Below are 19297 nucleotides of genomic sequence, written 5' to 3' on the forward strand. Positions count from 1 at the left end.
AAAGGTATGTACAGTGAAGGCAATGCAATATCAACAATATCAATCAAACAGCAGCGGCTCCCGGAAAGAAGTATGTTCGCAGCGCAGAACCTTGTCCGGCAAACTGAAGGTGTACCAATGTGATGTGGATATGGAATGGATCCGAGTCCATGGGATGCAGGCTGTCTTTTTATGTAGCTACCGGACTGCTGGACTTGTATCAAAGGCAACTCTTACCTATCTTGCGATATGGTCAAGGGAGTGAAGAGACGTTTGCAGGTGCTTTAAAACACGAGTACATAAAAACAAAGAAAGCGCTCACCACGAGGCGTTGCATTTCGGCCAGCCCAGATCCAAGGTGGCGTGATATTCGAGTGCAGAGATCAATGTGTTTCGAGGAATCAAGAAATGGAGACCTGAAAAGAGAACGGACGGATTTCAAAGGAAAGCATACTTACTGACAGCGGACAGCATCGACACGCCTAGTACGATCACTCTCGCTTATGCGTCTGCAAGGGCGCGAAGGAAAAGCAATGACTTGACAATATCACCTTCGATGGCAAAGACAATAATTGGAGTGAATGACTGCGGTCGTTGCATTTTCGGAAATAAAAGATAAAAACCCCATATATGACAAATATCCAGCCTGCCTTACTGCTCAAACGCCTGAGAAACTTCCTGGTGAACGGTATCGAAACGTGCAAATCATGAAGGGAAGGCAAAGGAGCTAGACTCAAGCTGGTGGTCGGGATGACCTTCCTGTGGTGGTGGCGACGCTCGGCTGGTCGTTGTTCCAGCTCAAGTAGGTATGGTCGCCGAGTTTCCTGGAGGGAGCGTGTGAGTCGGCAAGCTTTGTCAAGCAAATTGCAAAAAGAAAAGACTAACCTGGGCTTGATCAGGTGTGTTACGGTGAACAAAGCACCCAGACCAATGCAGACACCAGCGACTACGATGTAGGCTATGCCGAGGAAAGGGTTGCGGCCACCCATGACTGTACGAGTACTGATCAGGATTGACTTGGTACCGTCGTAGATGGTGACAGGGAAATCTGTATTGAGATGATCAGCGTAAGCTCAGAATGATTCGTGCTTCATCGCAAACTCACAGTCGTAAATGTCGAGCTGGTATTGACCACTGGTCATGACATCATGATCGTTCCTCAGAGCCAGTTTGCTGAATGTAGGGAGACCGGCGGTGCGCATCCAGACCTGGAACTCTTCCCATGTGTGCAGGGAAGGAATGGGAAAGTCGGCGTTGTAGGTAGGGAACTTCTTCCTCCAGTTGCGTGGGGGCACGACATCGTTGACAGTGTATGCAGTTGGCTTGTACAGATCTTTGTCGCTGTCCCAGGCGATTCCTTTGTTGCTCATCTGGTAGGTCTGGTTCTGTTCATTGGACGACGGGTTGAGGAGGACAGGGCTGAAGAAAGTATCGTTGAAAAGCGAGTTTGCAATCAGACCGCAAGGATAGTAAGTCTTGTTGGTCTCGGGATCGAGCTTCAAAGGATCGCAATCACTGCTGTCGATGGTATCGTTGGTGCGGAAGTCACCCTTGAGCTGGTCCTGGTCGAAAGACTTGACGTATCTACGGTGGTTTTGGAAGAAGTTTGTGAGGCGATAATAGAGAAAGACGGGAGCCTTGAGATCATCTGGGATATTGAATTGAAGCTTGCAGACATCAGTCAAGACATCAGCGCCGGGACCATAGTTGACAGTGGTCTGGTTGCGCGACCACTGGGGAGGAGTCGTCGAGACAGGAGTGCTGTTTTTGAAATAAGTCGTGATATGATCCGAAGGGATGTTGGCCCATCTGGGATATAAGGGAGCGTCGCGTATACAGTCTTGATACTCGATGGACAGTTCTTGTACCTGTAGATGCCGAATAAAAGGCAGGAATGTTAGATTACAGCCGTTTGTGGATTCTGCCTCGTCGCTCCTTCCTCTTCTGAATAACGCACCTGAGCACTAGCATACAGCAGCAGGCCGCCTATGGGCGCAAAGATGATTCCGACGGCGAAGAACAATGGCAGCACCGTCTTGGGGGTGAGAATTGGTCTATTTCACAAATATCACAAGTCAGCCATGAATTCTTGTCCGTACGGGTACGCGCGGGGCGACGCGCAATGCGTAATGGAAGTGGAAGATGGTGTTACTGACTGCCATGCCTTGAGTCGCTGTTGCCGGAAAGCGGTATCTACAACAGTATCATGTCAGCCGCCTCCATGCAAGTCGTCCTCGATGTATCAAGATATTATAGATTGTCGGCGTTTATTGTAGACGACAACAACAACGTTTCCCAGGCTGGCGAGGGGTTTGGCCTTACTTGCTGGTCTTCGGCTCTTGTTCTTCTTCTCGCCCTCATCCATGTGCGGGTCTTGGTCGTCTATAGATGAATTGTCCATGTTTACTTGCGCTCCTGTTGTCTATGCTGCTCGCAGATCGAAAGTAGTAGGTGGAAGTGGCTGTGCAACAGATGTAGACGGGTGTTCGAGGTAAAAGCAATGTACAGTATCAGACAGGTTAATGTACGAGCAGCATTACGAAGCCGCTACCGTCGGGTGTTGCGCCAAGCTCTGATTTGCATACTATAAACGTCCGCAAGTAACTCAGATAACCCCGGCTGGAGAGTATCCGCATTTCCCTTATTGTATCTACAGTACCTAGTTACATATATACACTCGCAGATACTGCTGCGGATGCTCACCTTGCACCAAGAAGCACATTGAAGAACGCGATGGAGCTATGTGCAGCAAGGCGCGACGCCACGAATCCCATGTCCTGTTCTTTGCCACAAAAGACGACCAAAACGGGGTATGCCAATAATAAGATCTTATCAGATGCAGGGGCAGCATATACCTCGAGCTGAACTATCTGAGATACCCTTTGACAATCCGTGGCAGTAAAAATAATGGCAAGTCCGCCGTGTGCACTACGCAGTATTTCTTCATAAAGAAAAATTGCATTCTCAATGGTGCTGGGGGAGCTAAGCTACCTAACCGGGGGTATCATGCTATGGCCTGATGTGCAAACCGAAAAAAAGGGTAAGAGTAAAGAGAGCCAAATTATCCTCGCTATCCCAAATTGATCAAACGCCTGAGCCGAAGTTGTATACCGAGAGTGGAAAAGGAAAGAGTATGAGCATTCGTGACATGAGTCTGAAATGTGCACCTTGATGCAACACTCTCCCTGCTCGAAGTAGAGGGTTCGTATGTGTGTTCATGAGTCGTAAATTCAAAAGCGCATAAAATGAAGATATTGATGTATCATCGTAAGTTATGTGTGGGATCAGGATTTCGCTGGTGACCTGGCAGAAGCTTCAAGCCCATCGTCTTCATGGTGCTCAACTTCAAACGATGTGAAGAGATATAAGCATGCTCACACCACACGGGTGAGATAGGGTTGCATATGAGACGACTCAAGCCATCCGACGCTGTTGAAAGCTTTCCACATACTGCTGGTTTTGTTGACGTCTGCGCCAACCACACCATGCACGTCAGGGCCCTTGCACTGTTGCTGTGCGGCATTGATGTTGTACGTCTGCTTACGACCCTCAAATTCGAGTCGTCCGGCGAAGAATCGACGCTTGAGATAGAGGTAACGAGAGCAGGTCAGTGCAAGTTTCGTTGCCAGTTTGACTTCTTTGTCATGCAAGAGACCTCGGTCGGGGTCGCTGTCGAGATTCAAGGGTTTGCCACCCCAACTCGCTACAAAGTTCACCTTTGGGTCGTCCAACGAGCGTACATTAGGCGTGTAGTCCTTGTACAAGTTGTAGTGAACATCTGGCTCATCTGACGTTGGCTTAGTCTTCTTGACATGCGGCGCTGGCGTAGCCCGTTTGGCAGTCGGTTTGCGCTCGGGTTTTGGAGTGGTGTGCACAAAAGGCATGTCGAAAGCTGTCAATGGAGCTTCGCGTGGAGTGGTACGAGTACCCGCGACGCTGGTATCCTGGCCTTCTCTTCTTCTCTGACGCTTTGCAGAAAGCCCTTGTGCAGCGCTATCCCGCCTGTCTGCTGTCCGCTTGCCAAGTCTTGGTGACAGATCATTGCCCTGGGATGATCCTTTGCGAACCATTTCTGTCCCCTGCGAGCCCGTCTTCTTGACTGATGGCCAATAATTCTCGTCTTCCTCTCTCCTGTCTTGGTACCACTTTACCGGGTTGGCAATGGCCATAGCCCATATACTTGACTGTGCGGGCCGTGCTGGTTCGCTGGGATGTGATTCGGGAGCCTGGAAGGGAACGCATTTTCTCTGCCGCGGCGTGATTTTCGTAACCAAGTCGGCTTTTGGCAAATACTGCTGGGTTGGGGGAGGGAAAAGCGGTGGATGGTGCTCATCTGCGGTCGCACGTGCGCGCGTCTGCTCTGGGAAAAGTTGTGGATCGTTGTAGAAATTTCCATTCTGTATGAGAACAGGGCTGCCTAGGAATCCGTTGTAGGAGCCAGCAGGCATATGCGGAGACGTCGAAGGTGACATCGGGTGCTGCAAAGCCTCATGGAGAGGGGGTAGGGTTAGGCCTGCATTATTCGGCGACTTATGTTGATATCGAGACACTGGTGAAGAGGGTATGATCGAATCATTCATTTCATCGATCGGCGAAGGATAAGCGCTCTCGGCTTGAACCTTGCCTCCTGACTTCTTTGCGTCCATGTTCTGAGGATCAAATGTCGGGGGCTGGCTCGAGTGTTGATCGAGTACCTGATGATAGTCGTTGTGTGGTGTTTTGTATTGAGGCGTTTTGAGAGGCTGGAAATCCATTGAAATTGGCAGCAGCACTGAACTCTCGATGGACTTGATGGCAATCAATTTCCTGATAGAAATTCGATTGGAAAATAACTCCCTATCTTATACCGGAGGTGGGAGTGGCAAAGGCGGACTGATTATATGACCTTCGGGGCAACACCCACTTATCTCCGCTATAATTGGCTTTCACACGTGCCAAGACTCCGGTGTTGGGCAGGATGACTCAATGAGCCGGTTTGAGACGTAGATGTCGTGGCCTGTCTTGTGAGGGGTAGGAAAGGAGTTTGAGGAGGTATTGTGAGGTAATTGTTGAAGAGAGGCGAAGCAGAATGGCAAACGAAAGAGAAAAGGGGTCGCAAAAGGCGTGTCCAAGGGATGGATGTAGAACCTGTTTTTATCACTGACATTGTGTTGCACCACGTGTGGCCCTTACCAATCACTTGACCGGGTGGATAGATGCAAGAAACGCTACAGTACCTCTAAGGCAGCACCAATATCTAACCTACGTTAGGCCCGGATCTGGTCGCTGACGAATTGAGATGCTCGGGCGGCGAAAGGAACGCTACCGAATTGATTCGAACATGAGTGGCAGCAGAGGTGGGTGAAGTAAGCCATTGGCCAATAAAACATGCGGCTAGGCGGTCAGTAAACTCCACCATTAGAGTCCGACGCATTGCAAATCGAGTGACCTGCTGCCTGCTGCTGCCTGTCATGCGTTGGTGGATGTTACTCTGAGTCAATGAAGACTGATGGCACAGAGTGGCGCACCCAGAATGGCGACTTGGAGAGCGCTTTGACCGCACTTTGTTTGCGGCTCTGCTGCTACGAATCCAGTCGTCATGATGCAGTACCTTTGTACACACATTATCACTTTCCCATCCTGTGCTTAATCGTCGCTATGATAATACAGAGACTTGGGACCATGTCTGTTTAATTTAATTTGCTGTCCCTTTACCTCGATGAGTTTGACACCCATGCCTCCCGCCTTTCGGTCAGAAGGGAGTGTGCAGCCCTCGTCTCGCGAGTGGAATTGATAACCCCGTGAACGTGTTTCTGCTTCTTGGCCCGGGCGAATAATTGCCGCCGAAAGCACTGCCCTCCGACCCTTACCTTACTTTACAAGGACTGGCTCATGACAGCTCACCACGCCTTGTCGTCTCTCCATTGATGGATGTTCTGTCCGCTGCTGATCTCGGAAGCACCAAGAGACCATATGATCAACTTTGACGCTCGAACATGATTGTAGCTATCGCATAGATGGGATCAGTAGACCATTGGTGGCCGCGGCTAAGCGACCGGTCTATCATACGTGCTGGCTGGCTCTTGCTTGTTGTTCCTCCTGCGTAATGATGCATTACCCCATCAAGTCCTACTATAATCTCGGACCTTAGGGGTCTGAATAGGTCCGTTGAGGTTGCTCACCCCCCACCCGTCAGCTGTCGAGCCGAGCTGTATCACCTCACACTCCGGGCTCTCATGCTTTCAGACTGTGCAAGCAAGGGCTAATGACCTGTCAATTGCATTCAATAGCCCGAAGAGGACCCATTGACACCGCACAAAGTCCAAGCAGAGACTTCAAGTGACTTGATGCATGGCTCCGGTTGAAAGCTATGGGGAGTGGTCTGTCGGAGGTTGAGTTTGGCACCACTTTCATGTGAAAGCCGTACGATGTGCGTCTTCCTGCATCTGTGCATCGGCGGCTGCACCCTGAACCCCACGCGTCCCTCGCTTTGCCGCCTAAACGGGGACTGATCACACGGGCGCATCTGTTTCGATTCGTGCATCGCAGGTACTATGTAGATGCGCCCAAGCCGACTCCATCACAGCCTCGACTCATCATCTGCCCGCCTGATTGTCGATGAGTGTTTGCGAGAAAAGAGGCATTCGAAGTGTCTGCATGCATGGGCTTGAGGCGTACAGCCCGTTTTGATGTATGACATGCTTTCTGATCTGAAATGATAACAAATCAACGTCCATTGACCCAACACCAAAGCGCCTCGTTAGAAGGATCTCAAGAATGTGTGCCTTGTATGTGTGTGAGAAGGCCGACTGCAGATGGATGAGTAGCTTATCCCGAACGTGTCATCTGCTGCAACGCAGATCTAGCGGATTCCCTGCGTAGACCCGCCTGAAGACATTCACAACATTCAAAACGTCTGCCTCCATGCAAACAGGAGTCTGTTGGTACTACTGCTGCATCATGCATTCGAGCGCGAAGAATTGGTTGTGTCCGCCAACCCCTGGTCATGAATTGGGGGGTTTTCTTGTGCCACATGTCACTGTCCTTAAGGTCTCTCCGAATGCGCGGGTGAATCTTCTTTTGACCTGACCATCGATATAATCTTGCGACGCAGGTGCAACACAATGGCGGCAACCGCGCGCTGCTTGCCGAGCTACCTCACCTTGGCTGCCTCGCATCAGCAATCAACGGCCGGATGCCCCTCCTGCTTGTCATGCATAGATCGTGAAAGTGGAACACATACGGTCCCTTGCCGCAGAGAAGAGGAAAGTATATTATACAACCGCTTCTGAGCGAAGACAGAGATAGGTGGAGTCGGACAATGTACATTGTTATCTATCTGCCTTTTTGCGCCATGCCTGTCTCTCTGCACACACGACCTCGCTCCACACCTTGCTATATTAGGAGGCGCATGTACGATGTTGCTCAATCTCGATTCAAACAGTACAGAGCGGCGATACATGCAGCCGCTATTGCGTTTACTTTTGTTATCATGAGAGTCGCGAGGCAAAGAATAGCACACTATATATTACACGGTTCACACTTGTCTGAGCCATACCTAAAGACAGACCACATGTGCAAAGTGCGAAATACAAGTGCAAGTACAACGCAGACGCAATAAGCCGTAGATGCAACAGTCGCTGTCCTGGATGTTTCTGATAATGACATAGCTGTACATGCCACGATTCGAGCCTGAAGTAATTGCCCAAATGACTAAACATATAGTAGCGTACAGAACCAAAAGTACCAGTAAAGCAGCACCCCATTGTTCGCCACCATGATCACCACCACCACCATCACCAGCCAGCCGGCCAGCCGCATAGTTATGCTAATCCAAGTACTCTGCCTCAAAGTGCCATCTTTCCATTATGTATTCCACACTTCGGATAGCAAATCTCATTGGTCAATCTCGAATCGGGGATCGCTCCGATCCATCGCTTCTGCTGTTCTATTTGCATACCTTAATATATCATATGTAGCTGTACTGTGATTGTGTGTTTCAGAGTTTCTTTGTGCGCTTATTGGCTGGGAGGGAGGAAAGGAGGGGGCTTTTGTCTTTTGGAGCAGAGATGGAGATACTGTAGCTACTGTGGGATGGGGAAATTACTCTTGAGGTATTTAGTCGTTGTTTGTGCGAGAACACTACAGTGGTCGAGGGACGATATTGTGGATGCATGGAGTTGTGTGCTATCTGAATGGTCTTAGTAGACTCGGCTTTGTGATGCCGTGAAGCCATTGCCAATTCTACCTTACTGTGGATATTCCCCAATCACGATGACTCGAAACATGTACATGTGAATGAACGATCGGTCGCATGTCCCTACAGATTCACAGATTGGATAAAGATCCAAGACGAGAAGAGCAGAAGTAGCGAATGGATGCAACAATGGCGGGACCACCGCCTCGGTCCTCTCGCGCTTTCATCACATCTCTCATAACGTCTCTATCCTCGAAACCATCGAGCGCAGCCGAGTCCGGAGCAGATGGTACAAAAGGACAAGAAACAGTAATCCAACAAAACCCCTCATCGACCACAGCAAGAAACCCCGACCCTCTGAAAACCCTATCCGAAAACCAAAGAAATATCCTCCTAACCCTGCACGTACTCTTCCCCCACGAACTCCTCCCAGCTCTAGATCTTCTAGACAGAGATCTCGTCACTCGATTCACAGTAGTCGACGATCCAGCAACAGCAACGGTGTCATCTACACGAAAAAGAAACATATACTATGTGCGCTCCGCCCAACAGCAACAAGGGTCGTCGTCATACTACTCCTCGAAACGATACCGTGATGCCACTGCTAGCAATACTGCTAGTTTGAGCAACAGTAGTGGTAACAACGCAGCATCGAGCGGACCTGGACAGAAGACGTCTACAGATCACTCCTCGAAGCACTATGAAGTCAGACCCGTAGCGTGGAGTTGTTCGTGTCCGGCGTTTGCGTTTTCTGCTTTTCCGTCGAGATTGACGACGGCAAGAACGACGGTTTGGAATGGTGGTGGCGCTGGTTCTTACGTTTGCAAAGGGACTGCTGATGTAGGTGATGAGGATGACGTTCAAGCATTCATCAACGAGGAAGGGGACGAGGCAGACGAAGAAGAGGCATGGACTGTGGGCGGACTGTCCCTCTCGCCAACAATAGCTACCAGAGGAGGAAATGGCGGCGGTGCAGCTGGGTCAGGAATCTCTGAATCAGGTGGTGGAGGAGGAGGGGCCGGAGGGGTCCCGATCTGTAAACACCTACTTGCTTGCACATTGGTTGAAAATTCAGAGCTGTTCAGCGGCTTTGTCAGGACCGAAGTGGTCGGTATTGATGATATTGTTGGGTGGGGAGCTGGGTGGGGCGGATGATGGATCAATGTTACATGAGAATTGGCGTGAAAGATTTATGATAATGTGCTTATAGGAGATGAAGGGATCAGCGACTGGATGACAATTGCACGACACGATGCTTAAAAGTTGAGGATCGTAGTCACATAGGCACGACGGATGTAGAGTGTGGATGCGATGTAACAACCATGTATCGAGCCGAGAACATTTGACCAAGCGCTTTTCTGACAAGTCATGGGACCGTTTGTTATGCGTGCATTTCGTGGCATCTGGATGAACAAGAGGGAGAGAAAGCCATGAGAAGCGTATCTCGACGACTCCCCGATGTTCTTCCTTTCCCTCAAGACTCAAGAATACCCGTTCTTTTTCCTGTACATTACAATTGCACGATGTGGATCTACCTTGTTCGTTCTCATCTATGCAAGGCGCGCGCATCACGCGGGCTCCGATGGTTATAGCCCGAAGCAGCTCCAGGGGTTTGCACATGCAAGCGCAATCATGCGTCTCCCTGCGACTACAAAGATTGCCCCTTTCAGCCCTTCTTCTTGTCGGCGGAATCCTTGGACTTGCTCTTGTCGTCCTTGGCTTGCTCAGTAGACGAAGTACCGTTGAGGGCGAGGCTGTCCTCCTTCTTGATCCTGTCGACCTGCTTGTCCTCCTCCTTCTTGGCCTCAATGTCATCTGCCTGCTGCTTGTTCTGGATCTTGTTCTCGATGAGATCGTGGAATGCGGTGATGGCGCGGATGAGACTGCTGAGGTAGATCGACATGAGCTGGTCGTTTGTCTTGATGCTCATTGCTCTCGAGAGCTCGGACTCTCCGTTGGTGGCGCCGTCGGCCTTTGGTGTTGATAGGTTGGGTAGCAAATTGAAGATGTCTTGGAGATTGCCTAGAATGGCGTGATTGACGGGCAGCTCTTCATCGATGACTTTCTGGAGGTATTTGCCAATGTCCTGTAATCGGAGGTGCAGCCCTTGCAATGACTGGAGTTGAGACGTTATCCGGGTAGAGAGAGTTCCAACAGCAACATCTCGAATGTCGCGCAGGAGATGCTCGACACCAATCTCTTCTGCCTCTTCGGCCTCGATTATCGATGGCGTGTGTACAAATGTCTTTGCCGTCGTGGATCCATCCTGAAATCATCATGTCAGCAAACTCAATTATCGTGAGCTCTCTCAGACACCGCCTTCTCACATCTCGAATTTCCTCGACCGCAAAGTATGCGTCTGTCGGGACGCCCACATCACGAGGCTGGACGTCGATGATGACGAGTAGCGGGTTTGGGGTGTATCTCTTGAACAACTCGTTGACTTCCAGATCCGAGGCGCGCAACTTGGGGCCGGTGTGATACCATCCTATCAGCTTTTCCCGCGCGTTGACTTTCTTGAACATGTCGTTCATCCCCTCGACGTAGTTGTGATCCAGAAACCATACTGATGGGTCTTTCTCGTCCTCCTCAAACGGTACTGTGCGCGGCGCCATCTCGTCAGTCTCAAAGTCGCCTCACGGTCACAGAAACCACTCAGACAAACAAACCTGCAAAACTGTTCGACACCCTCACGTTCTTTCCATCGTTCTGGCCGAGAAGCACACCGACCACTCGCTTCTTCATGCCCTTTGGCGATCGAGCATAGTGATCTGTGGCGGAGAGAAGGACTAGCGGAGCGACTGAGACGGTTCTGTTCACCAGAGAGAGAGTTTCTGCAGTGGTGGAAGGCATGGCCGCCCTGTGATGCTAGATTCGATGAGAGTGATGGATCAGAGGGTGATGTGTGGACAAGTTGTGATGATTGTGGATGTCAAGTTGATACAATTGTGATTGTGAATGATGAAGCTGTTCGTTGGTTTGGCCGAGCTGTGCCTGTGACGCTGATGGCTCCGTCTTTAGTCCGTGCACTCGTCTTCCGTCTTACTGTACAACCAATACTACTAGTATTCTTTCACTTTACAGTAAACCGGACAACATTACAAGAGGGCTATACATTCGTTTGCACATTGGAAAAATGAACAGATACATAAGGAGCAATGTAGGATTCTCTCAGCCATATGATCCGTCATGTCTTGTCGTAAAGCGTGTCTAGTAACTACTACTGTATGTAGACAAACAAAGCAGCGACTGCAGGGCGTTAGTTCGTCAGATGGGGGGTATCAATGAACAGCAATCAATGGGGGTGAAACGCCAATAGCTATGCATCGCTTCCCAGAAAAGAAAAGACAAGGTAAGAAATTTGAAATGTCGAGTCGGTCGGCGTCTCTGCCTACACCTGCAGAGCGTTCTCTTCTTCCCACCACTGTCGAAAGATCTGCAACCTGTTGGTGCGTTCTCTTGCATAACGACGTCCTGTGTCCGTCTGGAATTATGTCAGTGTGACCTTGAAATCAAACGCCGTCCGACACGCGTCTCAACACACCTTCATCATCGTCTCGAGTCTCTCGAGCTTCTCGGAGAAATGGTTGATGGCGCCCTCAAGGTCTCGGTCAGGCTGCTTTGCGCCACCAAACGCGAAACACCTACCGATGCCGATCGCACCTATTGCATCTAGTCGGTCTGCATCCTGGACGATGGCGAGCTCGGGATGCTGTTCAAGCACAGCCCGCATCATGCGCGGGTTCTTGATCTCGTTCGAGAAGGATACATTCTTGACGATGAGCTGCACCTTCATGGCCAGCGTGGCATCGGCTCCTTGCTCGAGAAGGAACTCTGCGATTTGATTCTCCGGATTCTCACCAGGCCGAGCATACTTGTGATCCCCAACATCATGCAGAAGTCTAGCAACGTAAGCTGGCGAAACTCTTGTTTAGCAAACACATGTACTTACGCAGCAAGCAGTACGGCTTGTGCATCATACTGCACACTCTGAAATTGATGCATCTGCTGCGTTTGCAATTCTTGTTGCAGGATCTGCCTGCTCAAGGCGAAGACCCTTGTGACGTGCTTGAAATCATGAGAAGCATCGTAGCGGGACATATATTCCTGTACAAATTGCTTCGTGGGATAGAAGAGATTGCTGTCTGGTGGGAATAGTCCATCCAGATCAGAGAATGCAGCAGGCTCTGTAGTCAACGAAGTCTGATCATCGACAGGTGCCGTGTAGGGCTCTGACAAAGCAGGCACCCTGGGTCGCTGCACTTTGCCGGGCAACTTATAACGAAGGCGATACTGATCAAGCCATTCACGGTCAAGATCTGGCGGCGGTTTGCCACGATACTGCGGCATTTCTGCGTACAGGGCAAGGGCTCGTGCCTTGAGTGTGTTTCCATGTACGATCTCACCCTTGGCGATCTCGGCCATGTGCCACTCATGGAGTGCGGCCTCTAGTTCTGGCATCTTTGACGGCACCACTGCCATCTTTGTCCTGAACGGGCCATGATTGTGATGGAACTCTTTGATCACAATGACCCATTCATCAGAAAAACGCTTCTTCTGCACGAGTATCTTCATGGGACATCCAGTCTTTCGGCTCATACGATTGCGGACTCTCGCTTCTGGATTGGTTTTGTGATGATCGCGCCATTTGCCACCGAGCTCACATGTCAGCAGAACCCTATTGGTCACGTTATGCTTCAAGTAATGGTCAGCATCAATGTCACAATTGCACCATAATAAAATCCATGCAGATAAGGAAATCGCCACGGCAGGCCTCAGGGCATCCTATCGTTTTTCACTTGTGGTATAGGTCGGCACGGTATGAAAAGTCGAAGAACGACAGCTTACCTTGTCTTTGTACGAGTGGCCTACAACAAGGACATAGCTGTTCAGCTTTGCAAAGACCTTGGCGCCGTCGATGGCTGCTTGCTTCGACTCGAAGGCCTGTGGAGGCGGAGGAGGCATTGGCAGATGGCTCAGTTCTTCATCCCACCTGGAGCGAAGCTCGGCAATACCGTCGGGAGCATTGTTGAAGGCTCTCTGCCACTCAGCCTCGGTCCAGGCAGACTTGGTGTTCCCCCCAGGTGTGAGACCTGGCTGCATGCCGGGGCTTTCAGACGTGTCATGATCCTGACTGTTCGAAGGACTATATCATGTCAACTACCAGATTCCGCCTACGCTAGATGATCAAGTACCAACGCTGGTGCAAGCGCTCTGTGAGTAGTCGGTAAAGCTGTCTGGGGCGTCACCTGTGGAGCAACAGCTACAGCTGGTGGCGCTGGAGTTGCGGCAACCAGAGTTGGGTACGTGCTGTACATATACTGAGCAAAGGGTGAGGGAGTAGCATGTTGAGCCTGCAGAGCCTGTTGACCTGGGACCTGACTCGTTGGATCACTGTTTAGCGATGGATATAACGTGTACTCCATGTCGACCTATAGCAAGTCCACGAAAAGTGGCGGTCGTTACCTTAACCAGTCTTGAAGCCTTCCATTTCGGACAGAGTGTAGAAAGTCAACGCAGCTCCGCCAAGAAATGTTTAATCCCCTTGGCCGAGGTCCGACTGCTTGCTCGGAGTTTGTTTAACGTCAACTCCGTAGAGCGAACATGATCGTCCCCGAAGCTCCTGTGGTATTGCGACAATAGTGAATGCTACCATGGAGTTCTGCAGACAGGCGTCTCGTACGACACAGGAGATCATCTCTCTGCCTCCGAAGTGCTTGGAGAAATACAGCGACTTTGTCACGAAGAATTCAAGTGCTGTTGGGCAGATAGAAGGGGCACTGAGGTCGCTAACATATATCATCCCTGGTATGTATGCTTTATGATCAAGAAAGATATCGCTTTACTCACATCCATCAGGTCGCTTCAGAGATACAGAAATCGCATCCGAGTCTGGTGAGTCTGGCTTTTATACTCTGCATTTGACATGCTGCTAACGTTTTACCAGTTCACTCGGGCGTGCAACTAATCTCCCTTTATCATGACTCTTTACTTGCGCGCGCAGTGGCCAATTTGCCGGCTCTGCAGAACCGACACCAGTCCCCTCATACTCGCTATACCCGTTTCTGGTCTCAAAACTCCTCAGCATATAAGCGAGTAGCGCTCACACTGCAAGTCATACAATATGTCGAGCTACTGTGTGAGATGGCTGCGAAACGGCGCGGCGAGAAGGCCCGCTGGCGCGCAGTCGTACTGCTGGAAGGCATCAAGGCGCTGTGTAGACTACTCCTGATGCGTCTCACACACTCACGGCCCCTTTCAAGTCCTCCCTTGCCGCAGCGTGAAGTCGATCCTAGCACCCTGGAGGAGAAGCAAGATGATGATGAGGACTCTTCGCCATCCGAGCAATCGGACGAGGCTCACTGGACAATGCCGCGCACCGGTCTCACTCTACCAACCTTGCCTTCATCATCTGACATATCATCATATCTCCTCTCCAAGGTTCTCACCGCCGACGACGTAAAGCCTCCCAAAGCGCTGATGCACCGAGTGAGTGGAATGGGCGAGCTTGCAGAGGTTCTTTATATTCTGCGCCCACTCATATATGCTGCTGCGATGCAATACTGGGCAAGCAAGAACAGAAAGAGCTGGCAGCCCTGGGTCCTCGGAGTCGCAGTTGAGTATGGCGCGCGTCAACTTGCGAAGAGAGATTTGCAAGAAAGGAGAGCTGGAGGCATGAGAGGTCTTACAGCACTCGAGAAGGAAGAGTTGAAGAAGAGAGGATGGGAAATGGGTTGGTGGATGATGAGAGGCGCATTCTACGAAACTTTCACCAAGTAAGTCACCCTACTGTGATGATCACGTAATTTCACTCTGCTAACTCAACTCATCAGAGCTCTAATCCATTCACTCTCGGCCAAGTTGAGGAAGAAGCCATTGCTCGACATGGTCGGAGGTATCATTGAGGACTACGAATTTCTTTGGGATCAATACTACTTCCCAACTGCGACGCTATAGACGCGTCTATGTGAGTCAGTCTATTTAGTGTGGTGTTTTCGGATAATGATGCTCGGTACGAAACGAACGATATCCCTGGGAGGCGGGCAGTGTATTATGCAATCAACAGGATCTAGTGACATCAGGCCATATTCGCTTCTGAACTAGCTGTGAGATCGTGTTGGGTGTCAAGTCTCTGAGTCATCACCCTGGCCACTGTGATCATTCCTCCCCTCGTACACTTCAGTCCAAATCAACAAAGGAGCGGATGATGCGATGATGTATCCGCTTTGTGATGCTCCAGGCAGATAAGACAGCCAAGCCACCGGTGTTATCAGCTTGAGGTCAAGTCCGTGCACGCTTCCCCGCCGAGTGGTCATCACTGGTGCCTGCCTTGTGACTGCCCTGTCTCCGCCGACCACCTGCGTCCGTCATCCCTACCATTACAGACACCTACCTATACTTCACTGCCCGACTTTTGACCTCTTTCGCTTTCATCACTCCGTAGAAGCAGCCAAGACACATATCAAATCATACATCATGCGTTCCAAGTTCAAGGACGAGCACCCGTAAGTTGGCAAAGCGCGCTTCGGAGCGGTCAGTGTACCTCGCCATAGCTAACATATCCCAGGTTCGAGAAGCGCAAGGTCCGTCGCAGTTTACTGGGTGATCTACACTCGAAGCGACTACTGACACTTTCACCATCAGGCTGAAGCCGAGCGCATTCGCCAGAAATACACAGACCGTATTCCCGTACGTTCACCAGCCCGGCCAGGCAGACACGCATAGGCTGGCAGAGCTATCGATTATCAATAGCATCGTGCTGATCATTGTATACACAGGTCATCTGCGAGAAGGTCGAGAAATCGGACATTGCAACCATCGACAAGAAGAAATACCTAGTCCCTGCCGACCTCACCGTCGGTCAGTTCGTCTACGTCATCCGCAAGCGTATCAAGCTCTCGCCTGAGAAGGCCATCTTCATCTTCGTGGATGAGGTGCTTCCGCCCACGGCAGCTCTGATGAGCAGTATCTACGAAGAGCACAAGGATGAGGATGGATTCCTCTACATCACGTAGGTTTTCATGAAAATGGGCAAGTACTAGGCCTGTTACTGATATGTGGCTCAGGTACTCTGGAGAGAACACCTTTGGCGAGGCTATCTAAGTGCCCATCGAGGCATACTTCACTTCACGATGCACCATGTTCTTTGTGCGTTCAGGCGTTCGATGGGGTTCTTTGGGGATTTGATAATTGGGGATGGCAAGAAGATGCGCCGGATGCAGCTACTGCGAGTGGAGCGTCAGACAAAGCAACACAAATCAGTAGTGCTCCGAATATAATCATCAAACTCAGACATGGATAGCTGCGTAGTCGGAATTGTTTGTCAGATTGAACTGCTTCAGTATGTCCTTATCTAGGCAATAGTAGACCTGTTGCCCCTTGCACGTGCATCATCACCGGTCAGTCTGTTCTACCTGTGCGACTCGTGGCGGTATGGCAGCCTGATGTGCAACACGCTTCGCTGCTGCTTGCCACATCCTTGAATTAGCTAAGCACTGCCTCAAGCAAGGTACAATACAGTAATATGAACCTTCCAAACACAGTATCCTTGCCCCCTAAGGTATCCTAGCTGCTTAGGTATTATCGTAGGCTTATCTCCGTCTGAGCCGTTGCTTATTGTACTAGGGCCCGCAGAAGGTTCGGACGGGCCATACCCTTGTGGGGGGCGCCTCGGAGCTTTCGAGTACTCGACTTCCGACGCCGTCCACTTCACCTCTTGGCTGTGGCTTCTAGTTGTAGTGATTGAATATCACAAAAAGCAGCTATTAGCTGAAGACTCGAGACTCGACCAGCGCGACTACCATCTCTTTTTGAGTCTTGTATCCACGTGCTTGACAAGTCTGTATTCGAAGCATATCTACCTGCGATTCAGGCTTTAGACACGGATACATTATTTCCAATCGCCCATTTCTTTCTCGGCTTTGCAAGAGTCCATCATGTCGGCTCCTCGCTACGCCTATATCATCTCCAGGTAAGACGCCATGTGTTTGTCCTGATACTTCGACTCCGAGTCCGATCGTCACTCGTGTGATTGCAAGACAACTATGCTAACCTGTTACCGCTCACTCAGGAATCTGGACCCAGTCTTCGCAATCTTCATCGGTATCTCCGCTACCGCTGTGCGCGTCAACAGGGACGAAAAGGACAAGGGCAAGACGCCTGCCGTCATGCTTGAAGATATCAAGAGGAGGGTCGGCAAGGCTTTTGCTTCGGTTGGCTCTTCGTAAGGGAGCTGCGTGGACTTTTCTGAGGTCGAGCGCTGGTTCTGGCCACCTGTGTACTGGATCTGCTGGGTCCTGTCGTACTGGTTGTGCTTGAGCCAGGATCTCGCTTCGAGTCCAACCGAACATTGCTGGCAGCATCCCATGTATCTGGAGAATGGGTGTCGCTCTTATTGCCTGTCGCTCCCGTGGCCATCCTTACGAAAATTGTAAGATCAAAAAAAGAAACCTGAAGTCCGAAGAGTACTGGAAGAACACCGCTCAAAAGGATATCCGGCCGCTGGAAGAGATGGCACGACGACAATCCGGAATAATCGACCTGGATCATTGGCCTTTGGTGCATGTAGACTCGTACAGGCGAATAAAGAAACCGGTCTACTGAAGGCATGAAGGAGGACCAGATGAGTCTCAGAAATGTATGCTTCCCGCGCCGTTACTGCGACTGGTGTTGCATTCAGCGGTTGACCAATGTGCGCGTGGGAGACTGTCTGTCGCAAGATGGACATGTATGCATGTTGAGCGGATCACCATGTCGCAAAGAACGCGCTTGAAAACATCATACGTTGATGCGGCGTGGTGCACATTGTCAGAAGAACGACTGGTGGGCGGCGACAGAATCGCTGAAGGCTTATGGTATAGGCCATTTGCAAAACATTGGCGACGATGACAGCGGTGGCTACATCACTAACAGTAGTGGAGATGCTCTCGACGACAGACACAGCGACGACAACGACTCAAGATGGTGGCAGTGTCAGGAGCAGACGAACCATCACGACAACAGATGCATTGGGGACAGGAGGCGACTCATCATTACCACTGAGTTGGCTGCAGTAATCTCAAGGCCCCTTATCGCCAAGAGAACAAGCTGCCAGAAGTAAAGGTATATAAGTAATCAACTATGTTCAGGATCTTGTAATCGCGCGGCAACTGGTCAGCGTTTGCCATCTAAGGCGTCTAATCCATTTGGCTCTACCACCAGGGGAGTTAGCGCGTCACCTCGTGAGTTGCCTATTACGGATCTCTCAGAGATCCCCCTGGTTCCTGGTTCAATTCCGTCTGGTGTTGATTCATGAGCCCCCCCCTCTTTTTTGTCATTTTGCGAGTCTCTCTATATTTGCTGCGTACAAACACATGTGCTCATTCTTTAGCATACATGGCTAGAGATAGTCACTCCATCAGGAATTATCCATCGTTCCACACCATCTTTCAAGAAGCGCTAGATCTTGTTTCGTCAACTTTGAGGAAAGACAAGTCTTAGGCCAGACAGCTATTCCTTTGCACCTTCAACTTTTGCACCCCATTTCTCCCGCCTCTCCTCAGCAAGAAAATCATCGAATGCCCCTGCGGCTCTCTCCCCACTCGCCTGTCTGGCCTCGTTTCGCCACTTGAGCGTATTGCGGCCTTCGATTAGGTCCGTCTGCCATTCATGTAGGAAATGCTTGATGTAGGGTGCGTATTCATTTCTCAAAGGATGGACTCTGTGGTCCAATGGTGCAGCACGAGTGTCTTGAGGTTGCGGAAGCATACTGTACAGGGCACGCTGCTTATCCTCTGGTAAAGTAGACCATGCTTCTTCATTTGAGAGGAGTCTCTTGTGTTGATTGTTAGGTTTGCCAGAACAGGAAAGCTTGAGCTACACATTCAGTGCTTAGTACTTACTATCACATCTGCTTTGGCAAGCCTTGAATTTGGCTGCGTGAGCAGTCGCGTGTTTCGGTTCATCCTAAGGTCAGAATGTAGAATATTGATGTTATTTGGTAGTGTGATCGTAGTATATCATGCATATAGTTGTTTTACTGGTCGGCATAAGCTTCGCGCGGGCGCCCGCCGACTATCATCATATATATAGGTATTCAAAGTGCTGCGACTACAGGACAAGATAATTGTTATCTCTTTTCCCTGCTATTTGGCAATGATGATA

At 50.3% G+C, this 19297-nt stretch overlaps 9 protein-coding genes across 10 annotated transcripts; 4 read left to right on the forward strand and 5 right to left on the reverse strand.

Annotated features, from left to right (window-relative positions):
- Positions 1-712: 712 nt before the first annotated feature.
- On the reverse strand, positions 713-2380 carry AAFC00_005226 (uncharacterized protein; the record flags this gene model as incomplete). The annotated part of the gene is made up of 6 exons (XM_069344976.1): positions 713-803; positions 865-1027; positions 1085-1847; positions 1937-2033; positions 2136-2172; positions 2302-2380. 6 exons carry the CDS (start codon positions 2378-2380, stop codon positions 713-715), a joined length of 1230 nt encoding a protein of 409 aa, XP_069202807.1.
- A 973-nt stretch (positions 2381-3353) lies between these two features.
- On the reverse strand, positions 3354-4733 carry AAFC00_005227 (uncharacterized protein; the record flags this gene model as incomplete). 2 transcript variants are annotated; one of them, XM_069344978.1, is made up of 1 exon in its annotated part: positions 3354-4733. In XM_069344978.1, one exon carries the CDS (start codon positions 4731-4733, stop codon positions 3354-3356), a length of 1380 nt encoding a protein of 459 aa, XP_069202809.1. The 2 variants fall into 2 exon arrangements, with proteins under 2 accessions (XP_069202809.1, XP_069202808.1); XM_069344977.1 differs by having other exon boundaries at positions 3354-4625.
- Positions 4734-8344: 3611 nt separating this feature from the next.
- AAFC00_005228 (uncharacterized protein) lies at positions 8345-9310 on the forward strand (the record flags this gene model as incomplete). The annotated part of the gene is made up of 1 exon (XM_069344979.1): positions 8345-9310. One exon carries the CDS (start codon positions 8345-8347, stop codon positions 9308-9310), a length of 966 nt encoding a protein of 321 aa, XP_069202810.1.
- A 511-nt stretch (positions 9311-9821) lies between these two features.
- Positions 9822-11008, reverse strand: AAFC00_005229 (uncharacterized protein; the record flags this gene model as incomplete). The annotated part of the gene is made up of 3 exons (XM_069344980.1): positions 9822-10421; positions 10483-10754; positions 10825-11008. The coding sequence occupies 3 exons, from the start codon at positions 11006-11008 to the stop codon at positions 9822-9824; spliced, it is 1056 nt and encodes a 351-aa protein (XP_069202811.1).
- A 538-nt stretch (positions 11009-11546) lies between these two features.
- On the reverse strand, positions 11547-13581 carry AAFC00_005230 (uncharacterized protein; the record flags this gene model as incomplete). Its single annotated transcript, XM_069344981.1, has 5 exons — positions 11547-11639; positions 11700-12057; positions 12108-12850; positions 13004-13301; positions 13355-13581. The coding sequence occupies 5 exons, from the start codon at positions 13579-13581 to the stop codon at positions 11547-11549; spliced, it is 1719 nt and encodes a 572-aa protein (XP_069202812.1).
- Positions 13582-13809: 228 nt separating this feature from the next.
- Positions 13810-15112, forward strand: AAFC00_005231 (uncharacterized protein; the record flags this gene model as incomplete). The annotated part of the gene is made up of 4 exons (XM_069344982.1): positions 13810-13963; positions 14015-14050; positions 14103-14931; positions 14989-15112. 4 exons carry the CDS (start codon positions 13810-13812, stop codon positions 15110-15112), a joined length of 1143 nt encoding a protein of 380 aa, XP_069202813.1.
- Positions 15113-15631: 519 nt separating this feature from the next.
- AAFC00_005232 (uncharacterized protein) lies at positions 15632-16258 on the forward strand (the record flags this gene model as incomplete). Its single annotated transcript, XM_069344984.1, has 5 exons — positions 15632-15660; positions 15723-15738; positions 15800-15844; positions 15934-16166; positions 16222-16258. 5 exons carry the CDS (start codon positions 15632-15634, stop codon positions 16256-16258), a joined length of 360 nt encoding a protein of 119 aa, XP_069202814.1.
- An 833-nt stretch (positions 16259-17091) lies between these two features.
- AAFC00_005233 (uncharacterized protein) lies at positions 17092-17382 on the forward strand (the record flags this gene model as incomplete). The annotated part of the gene is made up of 2 exons (XM_069348233.1): positions 17092-17126; positions 17226-17382. 2 exons carry the CDS (start codon positions 17092-17094, stop codon positions 17380-17382), a joined length of 192 nt encoding a protein of 63 aa, XP_069202815.1.
- A 1261-nt stretch (positions 17383-18643) lies between these two features.
- On the reverse strand, positions 18644-19098 carry AAFC00_005234 (uncharacterized protein; the record flags this gene model as incomplete). The annotated part of the gene is made up of 2 exons (XM_069344985.1): positions 18644-18967; positions 19036-19098. The coding sequence occupies 2 exons, from the start codon at positions 19096-19098 to the stop codon at positions 18644-18646; spliced, it is 387 nt and encodes a 128-aa protein (XP_069202816.1).
- Positions 19099-19297: the final 199 nt, after the last annotated feature.

Source organism: Neodothiora populina (genome assembly GCF_041146345.1).
Source record: "Neodothiora populina strain CPC 39397 chromosome Unknown canker_contig_5, whole genome shotgun sequence".
NCBI classification, from domain to species: domain Eukaryota; kingdom Fungi; phylum Ascomycota; class Dothideomycetes; order Dothideales; family Dothioraceae; genus Neodothiora; species Neodothiora populina.